At 42.9% G+C, this 22722-nt stretch overlaps 1 protein-coding gene across 1 annotated transcript in view; it reads left to right on the top strand.

Annotated features, from left to right (window-relative positions):
* The window catches only part of THADA (THADA armadillo repeat containing), a 626363-nt gene that overhangs the window by 200732 nt on the left and 402909 nt on the right, over positions 1–22722 (top strand). The window contains exons 24-25 of the mRNA XM_069768603.1: positions 3438–3560; positions 11855–11977. Of these exons, the coding sequence (XP_069624704.1) occupies positions 3438–3560; positions 11855–11977 (246 nt within the window). The remainder of the gene's footprint in view (positions 1–3437; positions 3561–11854; positions 11978–22722) is intronic.

The following is a 22722-nucleotide window of genomic DNA, read 5'->3' as shown; positions in this document are numbered from 1 at the left end:
ATGATATGCTAGTTGGAGCATGCAGTGTTGTATAAATCCATTTGTCCTCATGACTGGAAGCAGCAGCGATCTGGTCCTAGATTATATAATACAGTCCATTTACATTCTGTCTACGTACTTAGCAGTAGGTGAGCTGGTTTCTTTGACAATTTCCACATTGAGCTGGTTTAGGATTTCATTGCTTTTTCAGACAAAGCTGCCATTGTACTTAAATTTCTTGGGAGAATCTGCAAATTTCAAAATCAAAGGCCATCAGATGTAGGAAAGCAATTGAACATGCAGATTATCATGTACTCCGAATTTACTGCAAATCAGGGTTTTCTCTAAAGTGCAGAGGAAGTTCAGATATTCGCTGATTTTAGCTGCTGTAATGCAGCGATGTTCACACCATGCAGTAGGGAGGCAGTGACTCAGAAAAGTTCAAAGCAAATGCATTTTAATGTCCAAAAATAAACAGCCTTCGCTTGGCTCCGTGTTACTTCACACAGGCTGAACCTTGCAGAGCCACCTGCTCTGCAGTTTGCAAAGCAAGACTGACACACCCAACCCATTTCTGCAGGATTTTTAAATGGAATCTGTGGCCATGGGCCACTTGTAAGACCCGGCCTGGAGGGAGCAAACTGCCCCACTACTATCCTGTAGTTCCATGCCGGATTTTCTTAAATCTGCCTTGGGCAAATAGCTTGTCCAAGACCACAGTTACTTTTATTCTGCATTTATTCTGCTATACCTGTGACTGCAATACACTCCAGCGGCCTTAATATGCTTCTATGCGCATCCTGGGGGATACATTGCATCCCTCACATATAATACCCATCACTGCGTCACACCGCTTATAGAATTATATATGCACACTTTTGGGTTGGTGAAAGAAGCATAAAAAATCTCTATGGAGAGAGGGAACAAATGGCTGGACAACTACTATAGGGGCCATCGTCCATTTGAATTCATTCAGTAGATCGCACCCTAGAGGGGTTCAAATAATTTGTCCTATCATTTGCTTGTTTATAACTGGATGTTACAGATGGTGGTATTAAAATGTATTATTATTCTACAAATGGTAACAGTTCTCATACATATTAAACTAACATCAGTCTATGCTGTATGGGGGCCTCCCAACTCTCCCCCAACAGACGTGGAAGAGAAGAATCTGGCACAGATGTCAGACTGACGATCTTTGTTTTCCGCTGGCGATGTCTTCTTGAAGAGAAGTGTATGGAGAGTTGACCAAGATAGCTTCTGACTTAACAATCAGCCGAAACGTCATTCATCTTACAAATCTCTGAAATGTATGGGGGGGGTTTAAGAAAGGTTATAACATCACAACTAGGGAAAAACCAAAACAGGCAGAGATGCTTACCTGTCTAACTGGGCCTCAATACAAATGCACTATCAGGGCGCAGCGGCCCCAAATAAAATGGCAATTGCAGAGGTGCAATAATACCAATTGAGACAGCCAGCCTTCAATCAGGGATTGGCCATGTGGCACATCAGTGAAAAAAAAAAAAATATATATATATATAATCTGTGGCAATGTTCATACAGGGAAAGCAGAGCATCTGGTTCTCAGCATATTAATGACGCCCTATGGCGGGCTGCCCAGTGCTAACTATAATGCATCCCGGGTGATAAGAGGCCACAGTTTACAGAACCATTTGGGCCCAATTGCACCGCGAAAAAAATATGAGGTGCACAAAAACATATCAATATATGTAAGGTATTGGTTGATATTCTGGTCATAATACGTAAGCTGGCAACACGCGTCTAGGGTCCTTACACTTGCCAGTCCTACTCTAACATAAAAACCACAAAAAGAGGAACAAATTCAAGAAAAAACGAAGACAGGCAGAGATGCTTACCTTTCTAACTGGGCCTTAATATAAATGCACTATCAGGGCGCAGTGGACCCAAGTAAAATGGCAACTGCATAACAACAACAAGTTTCTTGCTGGTTTGATGTAGAGATGAACTGCGCCAGAAGAACTAATGTTTTTGTTTGTCTCCAGTTTTAATGATGTAAAGGGGTGATCAACTAAGGCAAACCCATTTTTGCTAGAAGGCTCCCTCCCAATAGACATACTAAATAAAAGCTCTGTAGTTTATACACCTATTGAATGGGAGGTGGCTGGCCACTAGGACCCGAAGCGATTGGCAGATCAGGGAACTTTTATCCTTAATGGAGAACTTTTATACCCATTAAAAAATGGCGCAACAGGACGAACACCCAACTGGGGCTGGCCGAGAAAGCCAAGCACCGCGCTCGGCAGCCCCATTGGGAATGATTGGAGCAGTGGTCAAGTATGTGCACTGCCGCTCCATTCGTACGCTCTTACCATATCCAACAGCCCCATAGAACATTAATGAACTCCATTCTTAGAATTGGTGGGGGATCCCTACCGATCCTTACCTGTCATTTGGACAGGTGATAACTTTTAATGTTGGGAATATCCCTGTAGAGACAACCTTTAATTTGCCATTACTATGTAATTTTTTTTGCCAGTTATAAATGCCGCCATTCTTTTGAATCTGGAATTGTTTTTCTTTTGTTACTGTGCCTCCTAGTTCCTAAGTATGGCCCCGTTTTCATTGTATATAAATGTAGTCTATTTAACCATTTGGGCGTGGACCTTAAGAATATTCACATAGAGAAGGGTTGGTGATCACTCCCACTTAACTAACAAGACTAGATTGATACACGGGGCAAATGGGACCATATCTCAGGGATGCAGAGAAAGCAGAAACCTGAGAAAAGTGCCATCACAAGACTAGACTGATATATGGGGCCAAATCTCAGGGATGAAGAGAAGCAGTAACACTAAAAAAAGCTCCATCACAAGAGTATATTGATATACAAGGTAAATGGGGCTATATCTCAGGGATGAAGACAAAGCAGAAACACGAGAAAAGCGCCATCAGAAGACTAGATTGATATATGGGGCCAAATCTCAGGGATGAAGAGAAGTAGGAACACTAGAAAAGCTCCATCCCAAGACTAGATTGATATACAAGGTAAATGGGGCTATATCTCTTGGATTAAGAGAAGCAGGAACAGGAGAAAAGCGCCATCACAAGACTAGATTGATATATGGGGCCAAATCTCAGGGATGGAGAGAGGCAGGAACACTAGAAAAGCGCCTTCACTAGACTACATTGATATATGGGGCAGATGGGGCCAAATCTCAGGGATGAAGAGAAGCAGGAACACAAGAAAAGTGCCATCACAAGACTAGATTGATATACGGGGCAGATGGGGCCATATCTCAGGGATGAAGAGAAGCAGGGACACAAGAAAAGCACCATCAGATTCAGGAGAGCAGCGACATTTACACCAGGTTAAAAGAAAAATACATATTTATGGCAGGTGACAGTGACTCTTTGTTACACTTTGTCCTACAAAGCCACACAGAAGATTTATGTTCTTTTCTTCCTCTCCACAGGCTCTTCTGGCGTCTGAACCCAAGAACAGCAAAGCTGGCCTCTTGAAGAGGACTATGAAAGAATTAATAAACTTGGCCATGCCTTTGAGTGACTTGAGTGGAAATAGCAGCACAATCCCACAGGTGACGGTGATATTACACAGGCTTTGGAGTCAGCGCAGGCCTCTTTCAACAAAGGCCATAATATATAACTTTACTAGTTACTATGGTTACTGAAAGACCATCGCAAATTCGCAGAGCAGCCGAAAGGTTTGAACCTTAAAGTCAATGTATCTGGTCCAAGAATGACAGAAATATTCATTTTTACACCACCTCCATGCAACTGGCAGTCCTGAGTCCGGATGCTGCCTACGGGGGCTTTTCAGTCATGTCTGTCAGGGGTGCGAGCTGCACAGTTTTGCCGAATGACATAATTTTTTCTGCCCCTGCCCCTCATGATCGGCTTATTAATATGAAATGGCCGCTTTGATCTTCCAAAAGCTGCTTTATACTCAGAATACATCCTAGTTATGCTCCGGCTCCTTTTAACCCCTTCTAGCAGTAATCAACTCTATATAGCTGGGATTTGTAGATTCACAATATCTGGAGTACTAAAGGTTGCTAACCCCTACAAAAAATAAAAATTTCCTTGCAGTTTAACGGAACTATATGCTCCAGAAATCTGGCTTAAATTGCACCAAAAATGTTCATACACCTTTAATATGTGTTTAAGGACAGCTTCATATATCTGAGATTCACGACCCGAGAACAGACTGGGCGCTGTACTGGTTGTTAATTTGGGTCAGAAGACCCCTGACTAGTCTGGACATCGCAATCTGTACTCGGATCGTGAATGTTGGAAGTGTGAGTCCCACCTTAAATATGGAAATCAGAGAAAAAGAGGACTTGAACTCTAGTGCTACCTATTGGTACCTGCAATATAGATTTTCCATTTTTGGATGGACAGAAAATGTTATTTCATGTGTAAGTGAAGGCTCATTGGTACATCCTAGTCATGGCCATTGGCTCAGTGGACCATTTTTTCCCTCCCAATCAACATGTTGTGCACCTCCCCCTAGCTTGATTGACCGTGCTCACTTGTCCAGAGTGAGTACTGCCTGAATTGATTCCCCTCCCTTGCATGTCCACACTGACACAATGGGAGCTAAACGGGTGCGCACACAGTGTCCGTGCCTGCGCCTCTCACTTCTCTCCTGTCCGCAGCATGCTGCAGACAGGAGAGAGGGAGATGAGTGTGCCTGCACTGACACTATTTGTGATATACTAAGCTTTTTTTATTTGCTATATTGGACTATTAGTACCCAACTTCAATCTTAAAGTAATAATGCACTTATCTAATATAGGTTCACCAACAGCAATCAGATTATAGGGTGTCCCACTACAGGCTCTAAAAGTGATCTGCTGTATTTGTACACCGCTGTTACTACCGGGAAGATCAATCATAACACAGTTCTCATTGAAATTAATAAGCAGTCTGTGTAATGAGATGAGATAAATCCTCCAGTGTGAGAGATGCTCTTAGCTGCTGGCTCCCTTTTTTGGCTAACCCCTCTATTAACTCAGAATGTCCTAATGGGGGTAGCAGGCCTGAGAAGTCGGTAAGCCAAACCTCTGACTCCTCAATTTCCCTGACTCCCAACACCACAGCACTGGTCACTACTGAACGTGTACATAAAGTGCAGCACAGATTCATCTCCTCCACAACCCCACAGCACTGGTCACTACTGAGCATGTACAGTTAGGGCCAGAAATATTTGGACAGTGACACAAGTTTTGTTATTTTAGCTGTTTACAAAAACATGTTCAGAAATACAATTATATATATAATATGGGCTGAAAGTGCACACTCCCAGCTGCAATATGATAGTTTCCACATCCAAATCGGAGAAAGGGTTTAGGAATCATAGCTCTGTAATGCATAGCGTCCTCTTTTTCAAGGGACCAAAAGTAATTGGACAATGGACTCTAAGGGCTGCAATTAACTCTGAAGGCGTCTCCCTCGTTAACCTGTAATCAATGAAGTAGTTAAAAGGTCAGGGGTGGATTCCAGGTGTGTGGTTTTGCATTTGGAAGCTGTTGCTGTGAGCAGACAACATGCGGTCAAAGGAACTCTCAATTGAGGTGAAGCAGAACATCCTGAGGCTGAAAAAAAAGAAAAAATCCATCAGAGAGATAGCAGACATGCTTGGAGTAGCAAAATCAACAGTTGGGTACATTCTGAGAAAAAAGGAATTGACTGGTGAGCTTGGGAACTCAAAAAGGCCTGGGCGTCCACGGATGACAACAGTGGTGGATGATCGCCGCATACTTAATTTGGTGAAGAAGAACCCGTTCACAACATCAACTGAAGTCCAGAACACTCTCAGTGAAGTAGGTGTATCTGTCTCTAAGTCAACAGTAAAGAGAAGACTCCATGACACTAAATACAAAGGGTTCACATCTAGATGCAAACCATTCATCAATACCAAAAATAGACAGGCCAGAGTTAAATTTGCAGAAAAACACCTCAAGAAGCCAGCTCAGTTCTGGAAAAGTATTCTATGGGCAGATGAGACAAAGATCAACCTGTACCAGAATGATGGGAAGAAAAAAGTTTGGAGAAGAAAGAGAACGGCACATGATCCAAGGCACACCACATCCTCTGTAAAACATGGTGGAGGCAACGTGATGGCATGGACATGCATGGCTTTCAATGGCACTGGGTCACTTGTGTTTATTGATGACATAAGAGCAGACAAGAGTAGCCGGATGAATTCTGAAGTGTACCGGGATATACTTTCAGCCCAGATTCAGCCAAATGCTGCAAAGTTGATTGGACGGCGCTTCATAGTACAGATGGACAATGACCCCAAGCATACATCCAAAGCTACCCAGGAGTTCATGAGTGCCAAAAAGTGGAACATTCTGCAATGGCCAAGTCAATCTCCAGATCTAAACCCAATTGAGCATGCATTTCACTTGCTCAAATCCAGACTTAAGACGGAAAGACCCACAAACAAGCAAGACCTGAAGGCTGCGGCTGTAAAGGCCTGGCAAAGCATTAAGAAGGAGGAAACCCAGCGTTTGGTGTTGTCCATGGGTTCCAGACTTAAGGCAGTGATTGCCTCCAAAGGATTTGCAACAAAATATTGAAAATAAAAATATTTTGTTTGGGTTATGTTTATTTGACCAATTACTTTTGACCTCCTAAAATGTGGAGTGTTTGTAAAGAAATGTGTACAATTCCTACATTTTCTATCAGATATTTTTGTTCAACCCTTCAAATTAAACGTTACAATCTGCACTTGAATTCTGTTGTAGAGGTTTCATTTCAAATCCAATGTGGTGGCATGCAGAGCCCAACTCGCGAAAATTGTGTCACTGTCCAAATATTTCTGGCCCTAACTGTACATAAAGTGCAGCACAGATTCATCTCATCTACAACCCCACAGCACTGGTCACTACTGAGCATGTACATAAAGTGCAGCACAGGTTCATCTCCTCTACGACCCGACAGCACTGGTCACTACTGAGCATGTACATAAAGTGCAGCACAGATTCATCTCAACTACAACCCCACAGCACTGGCCACTACTGAGCCTGTACATAAAGTGCAGCACAGATTCATCTCCTCTACAACCCCACAGCACTGGTCACTACTGAGCATGTACATAAAGTGCAGCACAGATTCATCTCTTCTACAACCCCACAGCACTGGTCACTACTGAGCATGTGCATAAAGTGCAGCACAGATTCATCTCATCTACAGCCCCACAGCACTGGTCACTACTGAGCCTGTACATAAAGTGCAGCACAGATTCATCTCATCAACAACCCCACAGCACTGGTCACTACTGAGCATGTGCATAAAGTGCAGCACAGATTCATCTCATCTACAACCCCACAGCACTGGTCACTACTGAGCATGTGCATAAAGTGCAGCACAGATTCATCTCAACTACAACCCCACAGCACTGGTCACTACTGAGCCTGTACATAAAGTGCAGCACAGATTAATCTCCTCTACAACCCCACAGCACTGGTCACTACTGAGCATGTACATAAAGTGCAGCACAGATTCATCTCCTCTACAACCCCACAGCACTGATCACTACTGAGCATGTACATAAAGTGCAGCACAGATTCATCTCTTCTACAACCCCACATCACTGGTCACTACTGAGCATGTGCATAAAGTGCAGCACAGATTCATCTCATCTACAGCCCCACAGCACTGGTCACTACTGAGCATGTACATAAAGTGCAGCACAGATTCATCTCAACTAAAAGCCGAGATCCTTAGATCAGGAACAGAAGAGACATTAACAGGACATTTCATAACTTTCCTAAATTCTGCTGAAAAAGTGTACATCACATCTTGCATTGTACTACTGTACCCAATTTATTATATATCTTCAGAGTTGGTCAATTTTATACCGAATCCAACTCTGACTCCACCAAATTATACACCAAATCCGACTCCACAGCCCTAAAGGGAAAGTTCTTAAAAGACTTGTTTTAAGTTTTAAAGTTATTGCCTATCGATACTTAAAGATGTGACAACTAGTGATGAGTGAGTGTACTCGTTGCTCGGATTTTCCCGAGCACGCTCGGGTAACCTCCGAATATTTGACTGCTCGAAGATTTAGTTTTCATTGCGGCAGCTGAATGATTTACAGCTACTAGCCTGCTTGATTACATGTGGGGATTCCCTAGCAACCAGGCAACCGCCACATTTACTCAGCCTGGCTAGTAGCTGTAAATCATTCAGCTGCTGCGATGAAAACTAAATCTCCGAACACTAACAAATACTCAGAGACTACCCTACAGTCATGCTGCAGTTCCTTCCACAGTGGATAGCCCCTAAGTCTTCATATTGGTGGTGGTCCCAGAGGTCAGACGATAACTGATCATAAAGGTCAGGCATATTCTAGCAGTCTTTTGAGGTTTTATTGAATTAAAGGGCATATGCCAGCAGGTTTTTCTATTTAATCCAAGAGCAGCATGATGTATGGACCAGAGACCCTGATTCCAGCAATATGTCACTTACTGGCGCACTTGCTGTAGTTTTGATAGAATCTTTGTTTTTTTCTGTTGTAAACAAAGCAGTGCTCAAAATGCTGAGCTGTGTATAACCCCGCCCACAGCCCTGATTGGCAGGCTCCTGACTACACTGTACATTGCCAGCGAGCTGCCAATCAGTGGTGTGGGCAGAGCTACACAGATCAGCCTGACTGGCCTGCACGTGAGACCTAGTCAGGCAATGATAATCTCCTGCTGATAAAACACTGATTGTATTGAACATAGCCTAATAATTGACACAACCCTGGAATCAGGCTCTCTTGCTCTATGTTGTCCTGCTGTCATATTAAATTGCAAAAACCTGCTGACCGTTTCCCTTTCATGTGAATGCTCTTCTAGGTTTCTAGGTTATTAAGCCACTTTATGTAGCTACGGAGCATGATCGCTACAACTTTGTATGTACATGCCACCTGAGGATAGGGACATAATATTTATTTAATTCTGTTTTATGGGTTGGAGGTGTTTTTTTTGTTAAAGCTTAGAGACAATCTGTCATCACTTGCATTACATTGGACATAGTTTCCTAACCTAAAGTTGGGAAGTCTTCCAATGTAATCTATTCAGATGGAGACCTCAACAATCGCAGATTTTAGACTTCTGAAAACAATGCTGAAAGCGTAGAGACGAGTGCCACCAGCAAGGGGTCACTATCAATCATTTATCTAGAGCAGATCGCTCAGTTTTATTTGCTTCCCTATGTAAAAGCAGCATGTTATAGAGACAAGGCCGGTGTATTCATAAGTGGGGGGCGCTCCTCCTCACTTCCTCCAGCCCCACAGGCTGGTGACTGACAGACTGCTCTGTATACTTCCCTACAAAGAAGACTGTCAGTCACTGCAGGGAGGTGTTGGAAATGACTCCCTCCATGAACTCGTAACTGTGAGTCCCTGTATTTTTTCAGTGCGATGAGTAGATAAGTATTCTGTCTCCGGGGCCTGTGGCTGCAAATATGGCTCTGTGCGATGCTGAATCTCTTCAGTTAACAGTTCTCATACATATTAAACTAACATCAGTCTATGCTGTATGGGGGCCTCCCAACTCTCCCCCAACAGACGTGGAAGAGAAGAATCTGGCACAGATGTCAGACTGACGATCTTTGTTTTCCGCTGGCGATGTCTTCTTGAAGAGAAGTGTATGGAGAGTTGACCAAGATAGCTTCTGACTTAACAATCAGCCGAAACGTCATTCATCTTACAAATCTCTGAAATGTATGGGGGGGGTTTAAGAAAGGTTATAACATCACAACTAGGGAAAAACCAAAACAGGCAGAGATGCTTACCTGTCTAACTGGGCCTCAATACAAATGCACTATCAGGGCGCAGCGGCCCCAAATAAAATGGCAATTGCAGAGGTGCAATAATACCAATTGAGACAGCCAGCCTTCAATCAGGGATTGGCCGTGTGGCACATCAGTGAAAAAAAAAAATATATATATATATATAATCTGTGGCAATGTTCATACAGGGAAAGCAGAGCATCTGGTTCTCAGCATATTAATGACGCCCTATGGCGGGCTGCCCAGTGCTAACTATAATGCATCCCGGGTGATAAGAGGCCACAGTTTACAGAACCATTTGGGCCCAATTGCACCGCGAAAAAAATATGAGGTGCACAAAAACATATCAATATATGTAAGGTATTGGTTGATATTCTGGTCATAATACGTAAGCTGGCAACACGCGTCTAGGGTCCTTACACTTGCCAGTCCTACTCTAACATAAAAACCACAAAAAGAGGAACAAATTCAAGAAAAAACGAAGACAGGCAGAGATGCTTACCTTTCTAACTGGGCCTTAATATAAATGCACTATCAGGGCGCAGTGGACCCAAGTAAAATGGCAACTGCATAACAACAACAAGTTTCTTGCTGGTTTGATGTAGAGATGAACTGCGCCAGAAGAACTAATGTTTTTGTTTGTCTCCAGTTTTAATGATGTAAAGGGGTGATCAACTAAGGCAAACCCATTTTTGCTAGAAGGCTCCCTCCCAATAGACATACTAAATAAAAGCTCTGTAGTTTATACACCTATTGAATGGGAGGTGGCTGGCCACTAGGACCCGAAGCGATTGGCAGATCAGGGAACTTTTATCCTTAATGGAGAACTTTTATACCCATTAAAAAATGGCGCAACAGGACGAACACCCAACTGGGGCTGGCCGAGAAAGCCAAGCACCGCGCTCGGCAGCCCCATTGGGAATGATTGGAGCAGTGGTCAAGTATGTGCACTGCCGCTCCATTCGTACGCTCTTACCATATCCAACAGCCCCATAGAACATTAATGAACTCCATTCTTAGAATTGGTGGGGGATCCCTACCGATCCTTACCTGTCATTTGGACAGGTGATAACTTTTAATGTTGGGAATATCCCTGTAGAGACAACCTTTAATTTGCCATTACTATGTAATTTTTTTTGCCAGTTATAAATGCCGCCATTCTTTTGAATCTGGAATTGTTTTTCTTTTGTTACTGTGCCTCCTAGTTCCTAAGTATGGCCCCGTTTTCATTGTATATAAATGTAGTCTATTTAACCATTTGGGCGTGGACCTTAAGAATATTCACATAGAGAAGGGTTGGTGATCACTCCCACTTAACTAACAAGACTAGATTGATACACGGGGCAAATGGGACCATATCTCAGGGATGCAGAGAAAGCAGAAACCTGAGAAAAGTGCCATCACAAGACTAGACTGATATATGGGGCCAAATCTCAGGGATGAAGAGAAGCAGTAACACTAAAAAAAGCTCCATCACAAGAGTATATTGATATACAAGGTAAATGGGGCTATATCTCAGGGATGAAGACAAAGCAGAAACACGAGAAAAGCGCCATCAGAAGACTAGATTGATATATGGGGCCAAATCTCAGGGATGAAGAGAAGTAGGAACACTAGAAAAGCTCCATCCCAAGACTAGATTGATATACAAGGTAAATGGGGCTATATCTCTTGGATTAAGAGAAGCAGGAACAGGAGAAAAGCGCCATCACAAGACTAGATTGATATATGGGGCCAAATCTCAGGGATGGAGAGAGGCAGGAACACTAGAAAAGCGCCTTCACTAGACTACATTGATATATGGGGCAGATGGGGCCAAATCTCAGGGATGAAGAGAAGCAGGAACACAAGAAAAGTGCCATCACAAGACTAGATTGATATACGGGGCAGATGGGGCCATATCTCAGGGATGAAGAGAAGCAGGGACACAAGAAAAGCACCATCAGATTCAGGAGAGCAGCGACATTTACACCAGGTTAAAAGAAAAATACATATTTATGGCAGGTGACAGTGACTCTTTGTTACACTTTGTCCTACAAAGCCACACAGAAGATTTATGTTCTTTTCTTCCTCTCCACAGGCTCTTCTGGCGTCTGAACCCAAGAACAGCAAAGCTGGCCTCTTGAAGAGGACTATGAAAGAATTAATAAACTTGGCCATGCCTTTGAGTGACTTGAGTGGAAATAGCAGCACAATCCCACAGGTGACGGTGATATTACACAGGCTTTGGAGTCAGCGCAGGCCTCTTTCAACAAAGGCCATAATATATAACTTTACTAGTTACTATGGTTACTGAAAGACCATCGCAAATTCGCAGAGCAGCCGAAAGGTTTGAACCTTAAAGTCAATGTATCTGGTCCAAGAATGACAGAAATATTCATTTTTACACCACCTCCATGCAACTGGCAGTCCTGAGTCCGGATGCTGCCTACGGGGGCTTTTCAGTCATGTCTGTCAGGGGTGCGAGCTGCACAGTTTTGCCGAATGACATAATTTTTTCTGCCCCTGCCCCTCATGATCGGCTTATTAATATGAAATGGCCGCTTTGATCTTCCAAAAGCTGCTTTATACTCAGAATACATCCTAGTTATGCTCCGGCTCCTTTTAACCCCTTCTAGCAGTAATCAACTCTATATAGCTGGGATTTGTAGATTCACAATATCTGGAGTACTAAAGGTTGCTAACCCCTACAAAAAATAAAAATTTCCTTGCAGTTTAACGGAACTATATGCTCCAGAAATCTGGCTTAAATTGCACCAAAAATGTTCATACACCTTTAATATGTGTTTAAGGACAGCTTCATATATCTGAGATTCACGACCCGAGAACAGACTGGGCGCTGTACTGGTTGTTAATTTGGGTCAGAAGACCCCTGACTAGTCTGGACATCGCAATCTGTACTCGGATCGTGAATGTTGGAAGTGTGAGTCCCACCTTAAATATGGAAATCAGAGAAAAAGAGGACTTGAACTCTAGTGCTACCTATTGGTACCTGCAATATAGATTTTCCATTTTTGGATGGACAGAAAATGTTATTTCATGTGTAAGTGAAGGCTCATTGGTACATCCTAGTCATGGCCATTGGCTCAGTGGACCATTTTTTCCCTCCCAATCAACATGTTGTGCACCTCCCCCTAGCTTGATTGACCGTGCTCACTTGTCCAGAGTGAGTACTGCCTGAATTGATTCCCCTCCCTTGCATGTCCACACTGACACAATGGGAGCTAAACGGGTGCGCACACAGTGTCCGTGCCTGCGCCTCTCACTTCTCTCCTGTCCGCAGCATGCTGCAGACAGGAGAGAGGGAGATGAGTGTGCCTGCACTGACACTATTTGTGATATACTAAGCTTTTTTTATTTGCTATATTGGACTATTAGTACCCAACTTCAATCTTAAAGTAATAATGCACTTATCTAATATAGGTTCACCAACAGCAATCAGATTATAGGGTGTCCCACTACAGGCTCTAAAAGTGATCTGCTGTATTTGTACACCGCTGTTACTACCGGGAAGATCAATCATAACACAGTTCTCATTGAAATTAATAAGCAGTCTGTGTAATGAGATGAGATAAATCCTCCAGTGTGAGAGATGCTCTTAGCTGCTGGCTCCCTTTTTTGGCTAACCCCTCTATTAACTCAGAATGTCCTAATGGGGGTAGCAGGCCTGAGAAGTCGGTAAGCCAAACCTCTGACTCCTCAATTTCCCTGACTCCCAACACCACAGCACTGGTCACTACTGAACGTGTACATAAAGTGCAGCACAGATTCATCTCCTCCACAACCCCACAGCACTGGTCACTACTGAGCATGTACAGTTAGGGCCAGAAATATTTGGACAGTGACACAAGTTTTGTTATTTTAGCTGTTTACAAAAACATGTTCAGAAATACAATTATATATATAATATGGGCTGAAAGTGCACACTCCCAGCTGCAATATGATAGTTTCCACATCCAAATCGGAGAAAGGGTTTAGGAATCATAGCTCTGTAATGCATAGCGTCCTCTTTTTCAAGGGACCAAAAGTAATTGGACAATGGACTCTAAGGGCTGCAATTAACTCTGAAGGCGTCTCCCTCGTTAACCTGTAATCAATGAAGTAGTTAAAAGGTCAGGGGTGGATTCCAGGTGTGTGGTTTTGCATTTGGAAGCTGTTGCTGTGAGCAGACAACATGCGGTCAAAGGAACTCTCAATTGAGGTGAAGCAGAACATCCTGAGGCTGAAAAAAAAGAAAAAATCCATCAGAGAGATAGCAGACATGCTTGGAGTAGCAAAATCAACAGTTGGGTACATTCTGAGAAAAAAGGAATTGACTGGTGAGCTTGGGAACTCAAAAAGGCCTGGGCGTCCACGGATGACAACAGTGGTGGATGATCGCCGCATACTTAATTTGGTGAAGAAGAACCCGTTCACAACATCAACTGAAGTCCAGAACACTCTCAGTGAAGTAGGTGTATCTGTCTCTAAGTCAACAGTAAAGAGAAGACTCCATGACACTAAATACAAAGGGTTCACATCTAGATGCAAACCATTCATCAATACCAAAAATAGACAGGCCAGAGTTAAATTTGCAGAAAAACACCTCAAGAAGCCAGCTCAGTTCTGGAAAAGTATTCTATGGGCAGATGAGACAAAGATCAACCTGTACCAGAATGATGGGAAGAAAAAAGTTTGGAGAAGAAAGAGAACGGCACATGATCCAAGGCACACCACATCCTCTGTAAAACATGGTGGAGGCAACGTGATGGCATGGACATGCATGGCTTTCAATGGCACTGGGTCACTTGTGTTTATTGATGACATAAGAGCAGACAAGAGTAGCCGGATGAATTCTGAAGTGTACCGGGATATACTTTCAGCCCAGATTCAGCCAAATGCTGCAAAGTTGATTGGACGGCGCTTCATAGTACAGATGGACAATGACCCCAAGCATACATCCAAAGCTACCCAGGAGTTCATGAGTGCCAAAAAGTGGAACATTCTGCAATGGCCAAGTCAATCTCCAGATCTAAACCCAATTGAGCATGCATTTCACTTGCTCAAATCCAGACTTAAGACGGAAAGACCCACAAACAAGCAAGACCTGAAGGCTGCGGCTGTAAAGGCCTGGCAAAGCATTAAGAAGGAGGAAACCCAGCGTTTGGTGTTGTCCATGGGTTCCAGACTTAAGGCAGTGATTGCCTCCAAAGGATTTGCAACAAAATATTGAAAATAAAAATATTTTGTTTGGGTTATGTTTATTTGACCAATTACTTTTGACCTCCTAAAATGTGGAGTGTTTGTAAAGAAATGTGTACAATTCCTACATTTTCTATCAGATATTTTTGTTCAACCCTTCAAATTAAACGTTACAATCTGCACTTGAATTCTGTTGTAGAGGTTTCATTTCAAATCCAATGTGGTGGCATGCAGAGCCCAACTCGCGAAAATTGTGTCACTGTCCAAATATTTCTGGCCCTAACTGTACATAAAGTGCAGCACAGATTCATCTCATCTACAACCCCACAGCACTGGTCACTACTGAGCATGTACATAAAGTGCAGCACAGGTTCATCTCCTCTACGACCCGACAGCACTGGTCACTACTGAGCATGTACATAAAGTGCAGCACAGATTCATCTCAACTACAACCCCACAGCACTGGCCACTACTGAGCCTGTACATAAAGTGCAGCACAGATTCATCTCCTCTACAACCCCACAGCACTGGTCACTACTGAGCATGTACATAAAGTGCAGCACAGATTCATCTCTTCTACAACCCCACAGCACTGGTCACTACTGAGCATGTGCATAAAGTGCAGCACAGATTCATCTCATCTACAGCCCCACAGCACTGGTCACTACTGAGCCTGTACATAAAGTGCAGCACAGATTCATCTCATCAACAACCCCACAGCACTGGTCACTACTGAGCATGTGCATAAAGTGCAGCACAGATTCATCTCATCTACAACCCCACAGCACTGGTCACTACTGAGCATGTGCATAAAGTGCAGCACAGATTCATCTCAACTACAACCCCACAGCACTGGTCACTACTGAGCCTGTACATAAAGTGCAGCACAGATTAATCTCCTCTACAACCCCACAGCACTGGTCACTACTGAGCATGTACATAAAGTGCAGCACAGATTCATCTCCTCTACAACCCCACAGCACTGATCACTACTGAGCATGTACATAAAGTGCAGCACAGATTCATCTCTTCTACAACCCCACATCACTGGTCACTACTGAGCATGTGCATAAAGTGCAGCACAGATTCATCTCATCTACAGCCCCACAGCACTGGTCACTACTGAGCATGTACATAAAGTGCAGCACAGATTCATCTCAACTAAAAGCCGAGATCCTTAGATCAGGAACAGAAGAGACATTAACAGGACATTTCATAACTTTCCTAAATTCTGCTGAAAAAGTGTACATCACATCTTGCATTGTACTACTGTACCCAATTTATTATATATCTTCAGAGTTGGTCAATTTTATACCGAATCCAACTCTGACTCCACCAAATTATACACCAAATCCGACTCCACAGCCCTAAAGGGAAAGTTCTTAAAAGACTTGTTTTAAGTTTTAAAGTTATTGCCTATCGATACTTAAAGATGTGACAACTAGTGATGAGTGAGTGTACTCGTTGCTCGGATTTTCCCGAGCACGCTCGGGTAACCTCCGAATATTTGACTGCTCGAAGATTTAGTTTTCATTGCGGCAGCTGAATGATTTACAGCTACTAGCCTGCTTGATTACATGTGGGGATTCCCTAGCAACCAGGCAACCGCCACATTTACTCAGCCTGGCTAGTAGCTGTAAATCATTCAGCTGCTGCGATGAAAACTAAATCTCCGAACACTAACAAATACTCAGAGACTACCCTACAGTCATGCTGCAGTTCCTTCCACAGTGGATAGCCCCTAAGTCTTCATATTGGTGGTGGTCCCAGAGGTCAGACGATAACTGATCATAAAGGTCAGGCATATTCTAGCAGTCTTTTGAGGTTTTATTGAATTAAAGGGCATATGCCAGCAGGTTTTTCTATTTAATCCAAGAGCAGCATGATGTATGGACCAGAGACCCTGATTCCAGCAATATGTCACTTACTGGCGCACTTGCTGTAGTTTTGATAGAATCTTTGTTTTTTTCTGTTGTAAACAAAGCAGTGCTCAAAATGCTGAGCTGTGTATAACCCCGCCCACAGCCCTGATTGGCAGGCTCCTGACTACACTGTACATTGCCAGCGAGCTGCCAATCAGTGGTGTGGGCAGAGCTACACAGATCAGCCTGACTGGCCTGCACGTGAGACCTAGTCAGGCAATGATAATCTCCTGCTGATAAAACACTGATTGTATTGAACATAGCCTAATAATTGACACAACCCTGGAATCAGGCTCTCTTGCTCTATGTTGTCCTGCTGTCATATTAAATTGCAAAAACCTGCTGACCGTTTCCCTTTCATGTGAATGCTCTTCTAGGTTTCTAGGTTATTAAGCCACTTTATGTAGCTACGGAGCATGATCGCTACAACTTTGTATGTACATGCCACCTGAGGATAGGGACATAATATTTATTTAATTCTGTTTTATGGGTTGGAGGTGTTTTTTTTGTTAAAGCTTAGAGACAATCTGTCATCACTTGCATTACATTGGACATAGTTTCCTAACCTAAAGTTGGGAAGTCTTCCAATGTAATCTATTCAGATGGAGACCTCAACAATCGCAGATTTTAGACTTCTGAAAACAATGCTGAAAGCGTAGAGACGAGTGCCACCAGCAAGGGGTCACTATCAATCATTTATCTAGAGCAGATCGCTCAGTTTTATTTGCTTCCCTATGTAAAAGCAGCATGTTATAGAGACAAGGCCGGTGTATTCATAAGTGGGGGGCGCTCCTCCTCACTTCCTCCAGCCCCACAGGCTGGTGACTGACAGACTGCTCTGTATACTTCCCTACAAAGAAGACTGTCAGTCACTGCAGGGAGGTGTTGGAAATGACTCCCTCCATGAACTCGTAACTGTGAGTCCCTGTATTTTTTCAGTGCGATGAGTAGATAAGTATTCTGTCTCCGGGGCCTGTGGCTGCAAATATGGCTCTGTGCGATGCTGAATCTCTTCACCCTACTTACAATTGGCGACGTTCGCAGATAGCTTATCTCAGCTGCAGGCACACATGTTATGAAGAATCCAGAAGAGACTTTGATTTCTTTAAGAATTCTTGTTGAATGCATACAAACAGCGGCAGGTAAAAAAGACTTTCTTCAGAGAAACTGAAAGCACATGTGCCTCTGATGAAGCCAAGATGGAGACTGAGACACAGGGAGAAGAAGAAGGAAGTGACATGACACCCAGCAGAGGGAGACAGAAGGGACAGACTTCATGGAAAGGGAGGATTTCAGCTATGCAAAACCCAGGAAAACAGCAACAATAAACAATATGAGAGACTGCAATACAGCATGCAAAATGTACAGGAGAGTCTGTAAAATGTCTTTCCTGGGAAATAATAAGCATTTTGTTTTTATTTTTTTTTATTATCCATTTTTGTCAATGTGAATGCAGACCTGTAGGTGTAATATGCTGCTTTATATTCTGGGCTCAACGTTGCTGCTCTTACGAGCTGGGATGTGAATATTTGTAATAGTTTTCTTTTATATGAAGTATGTTTTCGCCTGTAGCATTGATGTTTTTTTTTTTGGCTACTGCGATAACCGACATCTGCTGCAGCTGTTATTGAGATTGCCATAGGTGGAGTGGGGAAATAATTTTTCCCCTAATGGGGGGTAGTTAGGCTCTGCCTCATGGGGTTATTGTCTTCTTCTGATTGTAGGTTGAAATCGACTGACTTGAATTTTCTTTTAAGTTAAAACTATGAAGCTATGACACATGAATAATTATTTTTAAGTTTTTGGCTTAAAAGACTGGTCCATTGTACAACAGCTGGATAAAAGTGACATACTCGGCCTTAGACGGTCTTTCGGGACAGATCAGGACACTACGATTGCTGCGATTGTATTGTCCTTTCGGTTGGACTTCTTGGCTTAACATCATGTTTATTTCCTTTTAATGATGCTCCTAGTGTGTGTGAACTTAAATGGTCTCTGTACTTTCTGATAACTTGGTTTCCTTACATAGTATGATAACTAGACATTCTGAAAATGCCTCTATTAATAATAAAAAAAAATTGTGATTTATCCCCTAAAAATCACTATAAAGCTGTGGCCTCTAAGTAGCTCCCTTCTGTATAACTTGCTATTCACTGCCTGTTGTGAAGATCAATCCGTCTCTATCTGCCACAAGACTGAGACGTGTTAGAGGAAGGGGAGATGGGTCTTTGTCTCTGTACAGGAATTGGGGCAGGTCAGTTTATTACTTCAGAAAGTGATGGTGGGTCTTTCCAGGATATTGGGTCTTTTTCTCTCCACAGGAAGCAGAGGTGGATCTATCTCTATCTTCAGGAAGTGGAGAGTGGGTTTTTGTCTCTTTAGAGGAAGCGGAGGGGGGGTCTTTATCTTATGAAAATGGAGACTGGGTCTTAGACCCACTTCCTCTTGTTGTGGAGAGACCATCTCTATTTTCCAGAAGTGTAGAGCTGGTCTTTGTCTCTCTACAGGAAGCTGAGGTGGGGCTATCTCTATTTTCAGGAAGTGTAGAGCTGGTCTTTGTCTCTCTACTGGAAACTGAGGTGGATCTATATCTTCAGGAAGTGGAGAGCTGGTCTTTGTCTATCCACAGGAAGTGGAGGTGGGTCTATCTGTATCTTTAGGAAGAGTAGAGCGGGTCTTTGTCTCTCTACAAGGGGAGGGGGAAGTTGTGTCTATCTCTATCTTCAGTAAGGTGAGAAGCGGGTCTTTGTCTCTCTACAGGAAGATGAGGTGGGTCTATATCTTCAGGAAGTGGGAGAGGATCTTTGTCTCTCTACAGGAAGAGGGGGCAGGTCAGTCTATCACTTCAGAAAGTCATGGTCAGTCGCTCCAGGAAGTGGAGAGCGGGTCTGTGCGTCTTCAAAGGAAGCGGAGGTGGGTCTATCTGTATCTTCAGGAAGTGGGGAGTGGAGGTGGGTCTATATCTCTCTTCCGAGTATGCTATGAAGGAGACAAACATAAGCAGCCGCGAACATGAAGCGTCACCTGGAGATTATGTCCACTAACCCAGTGTGGTTGAGGTGCTGAGTTCAGTACTCACTTGACCCGCTTGGGTAATTTAGATAGCTGCCGCCGATGCTCCTTCCTGATAACGGTATAAGCACATCCAGTAGTTTTTTTATATGGTCCCCTACTTTGGTGCTTCCCGAAGTTGATTGTGGTGTGTCTTTCCAGGAGGATGGTAGATATTGAGCGATATTGGGTTTTGAACAGACACACTTGTTCAGTCAATAGGTTATCGTATAACTAAATCAGTTTGTGTCCTATCGACCGACGGGGTCCTTGCAACACCCTGTATCGTTTGACATCTACCATCCTCCTGAAAAGAACCATCTCAACCACAGTACCACTGGAATCTGACCATGTCAAAACCTACTGGAACGCTGTCTCTTCGGGAAGTCGGGGGGGTGTTCAGACTTCTCTGTTTTTGTTCTCTTGTTCGTCAAACCGCCTAACAATGAGGCAGGCTTTCAGTTCAAGGCTGGAAAGGCATTGGACATAGAGAGAAGCACTGCATGGTAGGAGTGCTGTCAGAATATTGATAAAGAGGAACCGTCACCAAAAAATATATTGGTAAGTTAGAGTATGCAAATCGGGACGGTTACAGCACACATTTTACAGCCTATGCCAAAATCAATTTTACCTTGTTGTGAGGGATGAGGGCAGTAAGTCCTCACTTCTCGACAGGCAGACTTTAGGGAATGCATTATTTAGCACCCCCTTACGTCGCTACTTATTGACATTGGGCCTATTAAACTCTGAACAATGCAGTCCCCGGCTATTGCCAAGTTCATACCTTTTGTTAGACTTGGAGCCACTACCCGACGGGTTACTCAGCTGAGCACAAGACTGATTGTCATTAGCATGTTAATCTTGACGACCATCTTGACGCAAGATCTCACTTTCTGCAATCCGCAGCAAAATGGAAAACACATTTCGGAGTTTTATCGCCGAGGCTCTCTTGTCTCCTGATGTGCGTCCTCGTGCATATTTATGCTCTAAGCATGTTTGATCAGTTATGTCTACATCTGTTACACTCCCTTTTTATTTTTTTTTACTCCTTTCATATTTTTTTTAATTATTTTATTTCTTTTGGACACTGCACAATTCCCTATTGAGACACGTTTTCGAGTCAGACGAATATCCTAGTCACGTGATTATGAGGTTTATTTCACCACTTACACCAGAATCTGGGACGTTTCCCAGAACCACCTCGGGCATTTTACGTTTGCATTTAAAACGGTCTGACGGCACATTTGGGATGTACGATCCATTTATGTTAATTATATTAATGTATATTTTACGCTTGCAGGTAAGGTAGAGCATTAGGTAATGATGATGAGGATCTTGTAATAAGGCAGTAATAAATTATAAACTTTGAAGCCTGCAATTATTTATTAACGAGATACGTGGCTCCAATCCAAGCAGTGAGTTGAGCGGGAAGGGACGTGCAATTAGAAAAGCTTGCATAATAGCGTAACATTTATTTGTACATACCTGCATCAATAAAGTTCCCATTTTTTCATTGGTCGTCTAGACATGAAGTTAATTCGCCTTGTGCAAGAATTGCCTCATATCCTAACTTTCCCAAATTTTATAGGAAAACTTCCCCATACAAGTGATTTTTAATCGGTGCGTTACGACACCAGTCTGTGTGTTACGGATAACAATGCATAGCCCTGAAAGGGAAATGTAAAAATAAAATTTTTTTCACCTACACATCATTCCAGGTGACTACTTTTTATTTGGCTTTTAAGTGATTTTTTTTTTTTATATTTTTTTATAGAACTTTGTGCACTTTAGGTTTACTGGCATTCTGTGCATTTTTATAGCTCAGAAGGTCTATAGTCCCGGGCTGAAAAATTCCTAACTGAGCAGATAAAAATCTCTGGATTGATGTCTTCAGACAGTCCGAATTTTACTGTGGATTTTTGGTACAGGTTCCACATTGCAAATCCATGGCAATTTTACGCTATAATCCACGTGGATGGGAGGGGGTTTAAGAACAATCCGAACTGAAAATCGAATACGTCGTGGATTTTCGATTTTCCTGTATGTGAATCGTGACATAGATTGCCACAATGATGAACCTTAAAAAAAAAATGTGAACACATATGAAAAATAGACTGTAAAATAGGCACAAATTAAAGAAGATCAAGGCACAAATGGAAACAGGCAAAACGACACAAAATAGTCCAAAAAAAGGCACAAATGTAATAAAGAATCAGTGAAGCAGGCCCTAATTTTGCTAATAGTTGTAAATAAAAATCTCATTGTTTCGTGTTCATCACTGTGTCCATATTAACAGACTACAAAACACAGGCGTTGTCCAAATAATAATAATAACCGCACTGCGAATCCGCTATAAACCTGTGAGTCGTGTGATGGCTGTTCCAACTTGGCGGATCACACTGGGATTTGTGTGTGACCCAAAATTGACTTTTACAATGTAAGTCTATGGAGCGTCAGAACGAGCCGCCATAGGTTTACATTGTAATAGCAACGTCCTGCTCATACGTAGAGCGCAGTGCGAGTCGGCAAGTCGAAATAAGTCACATGACTCAGAAGATGACCGGAGCGGTGCTGGAAACGGCGGAAGACAGCAGATGGTGAGTATATTAACACACTGACACTACAGTACATACACATTATAGATAAATGGTTTGGATTGGCTTTTTTAACAGTTCTCCAAATTCAATACAAAATGCCACTTTGACTACTGCAGTCTCAGAACTATTCACCCCTTCATAACATGCGTCAATAGTACTAATTAGAGCCCCTCTGGCTGTTATGACCTGCTACAGAC

Source organism: Ranitomeya imitator, chromosome 5, assembly GCF_032444005.1.
Source record: "Ranitomeya imitator isolate aRanImi1 chromosome 5, aRanImi1.pri, whole genome shotgun sequence".
Classification (NCBI taxonomy): Eukaryota; Metazoa; Chordata; class Amphibia; order Anura; family Dendrobatidae; genus Ranitomeya; species Ranitomeya imitator.
Note: the sequence above shows the minus strand (reverse complement) of the source record. Positions and strands in the feature narration are given on the sequence as shown.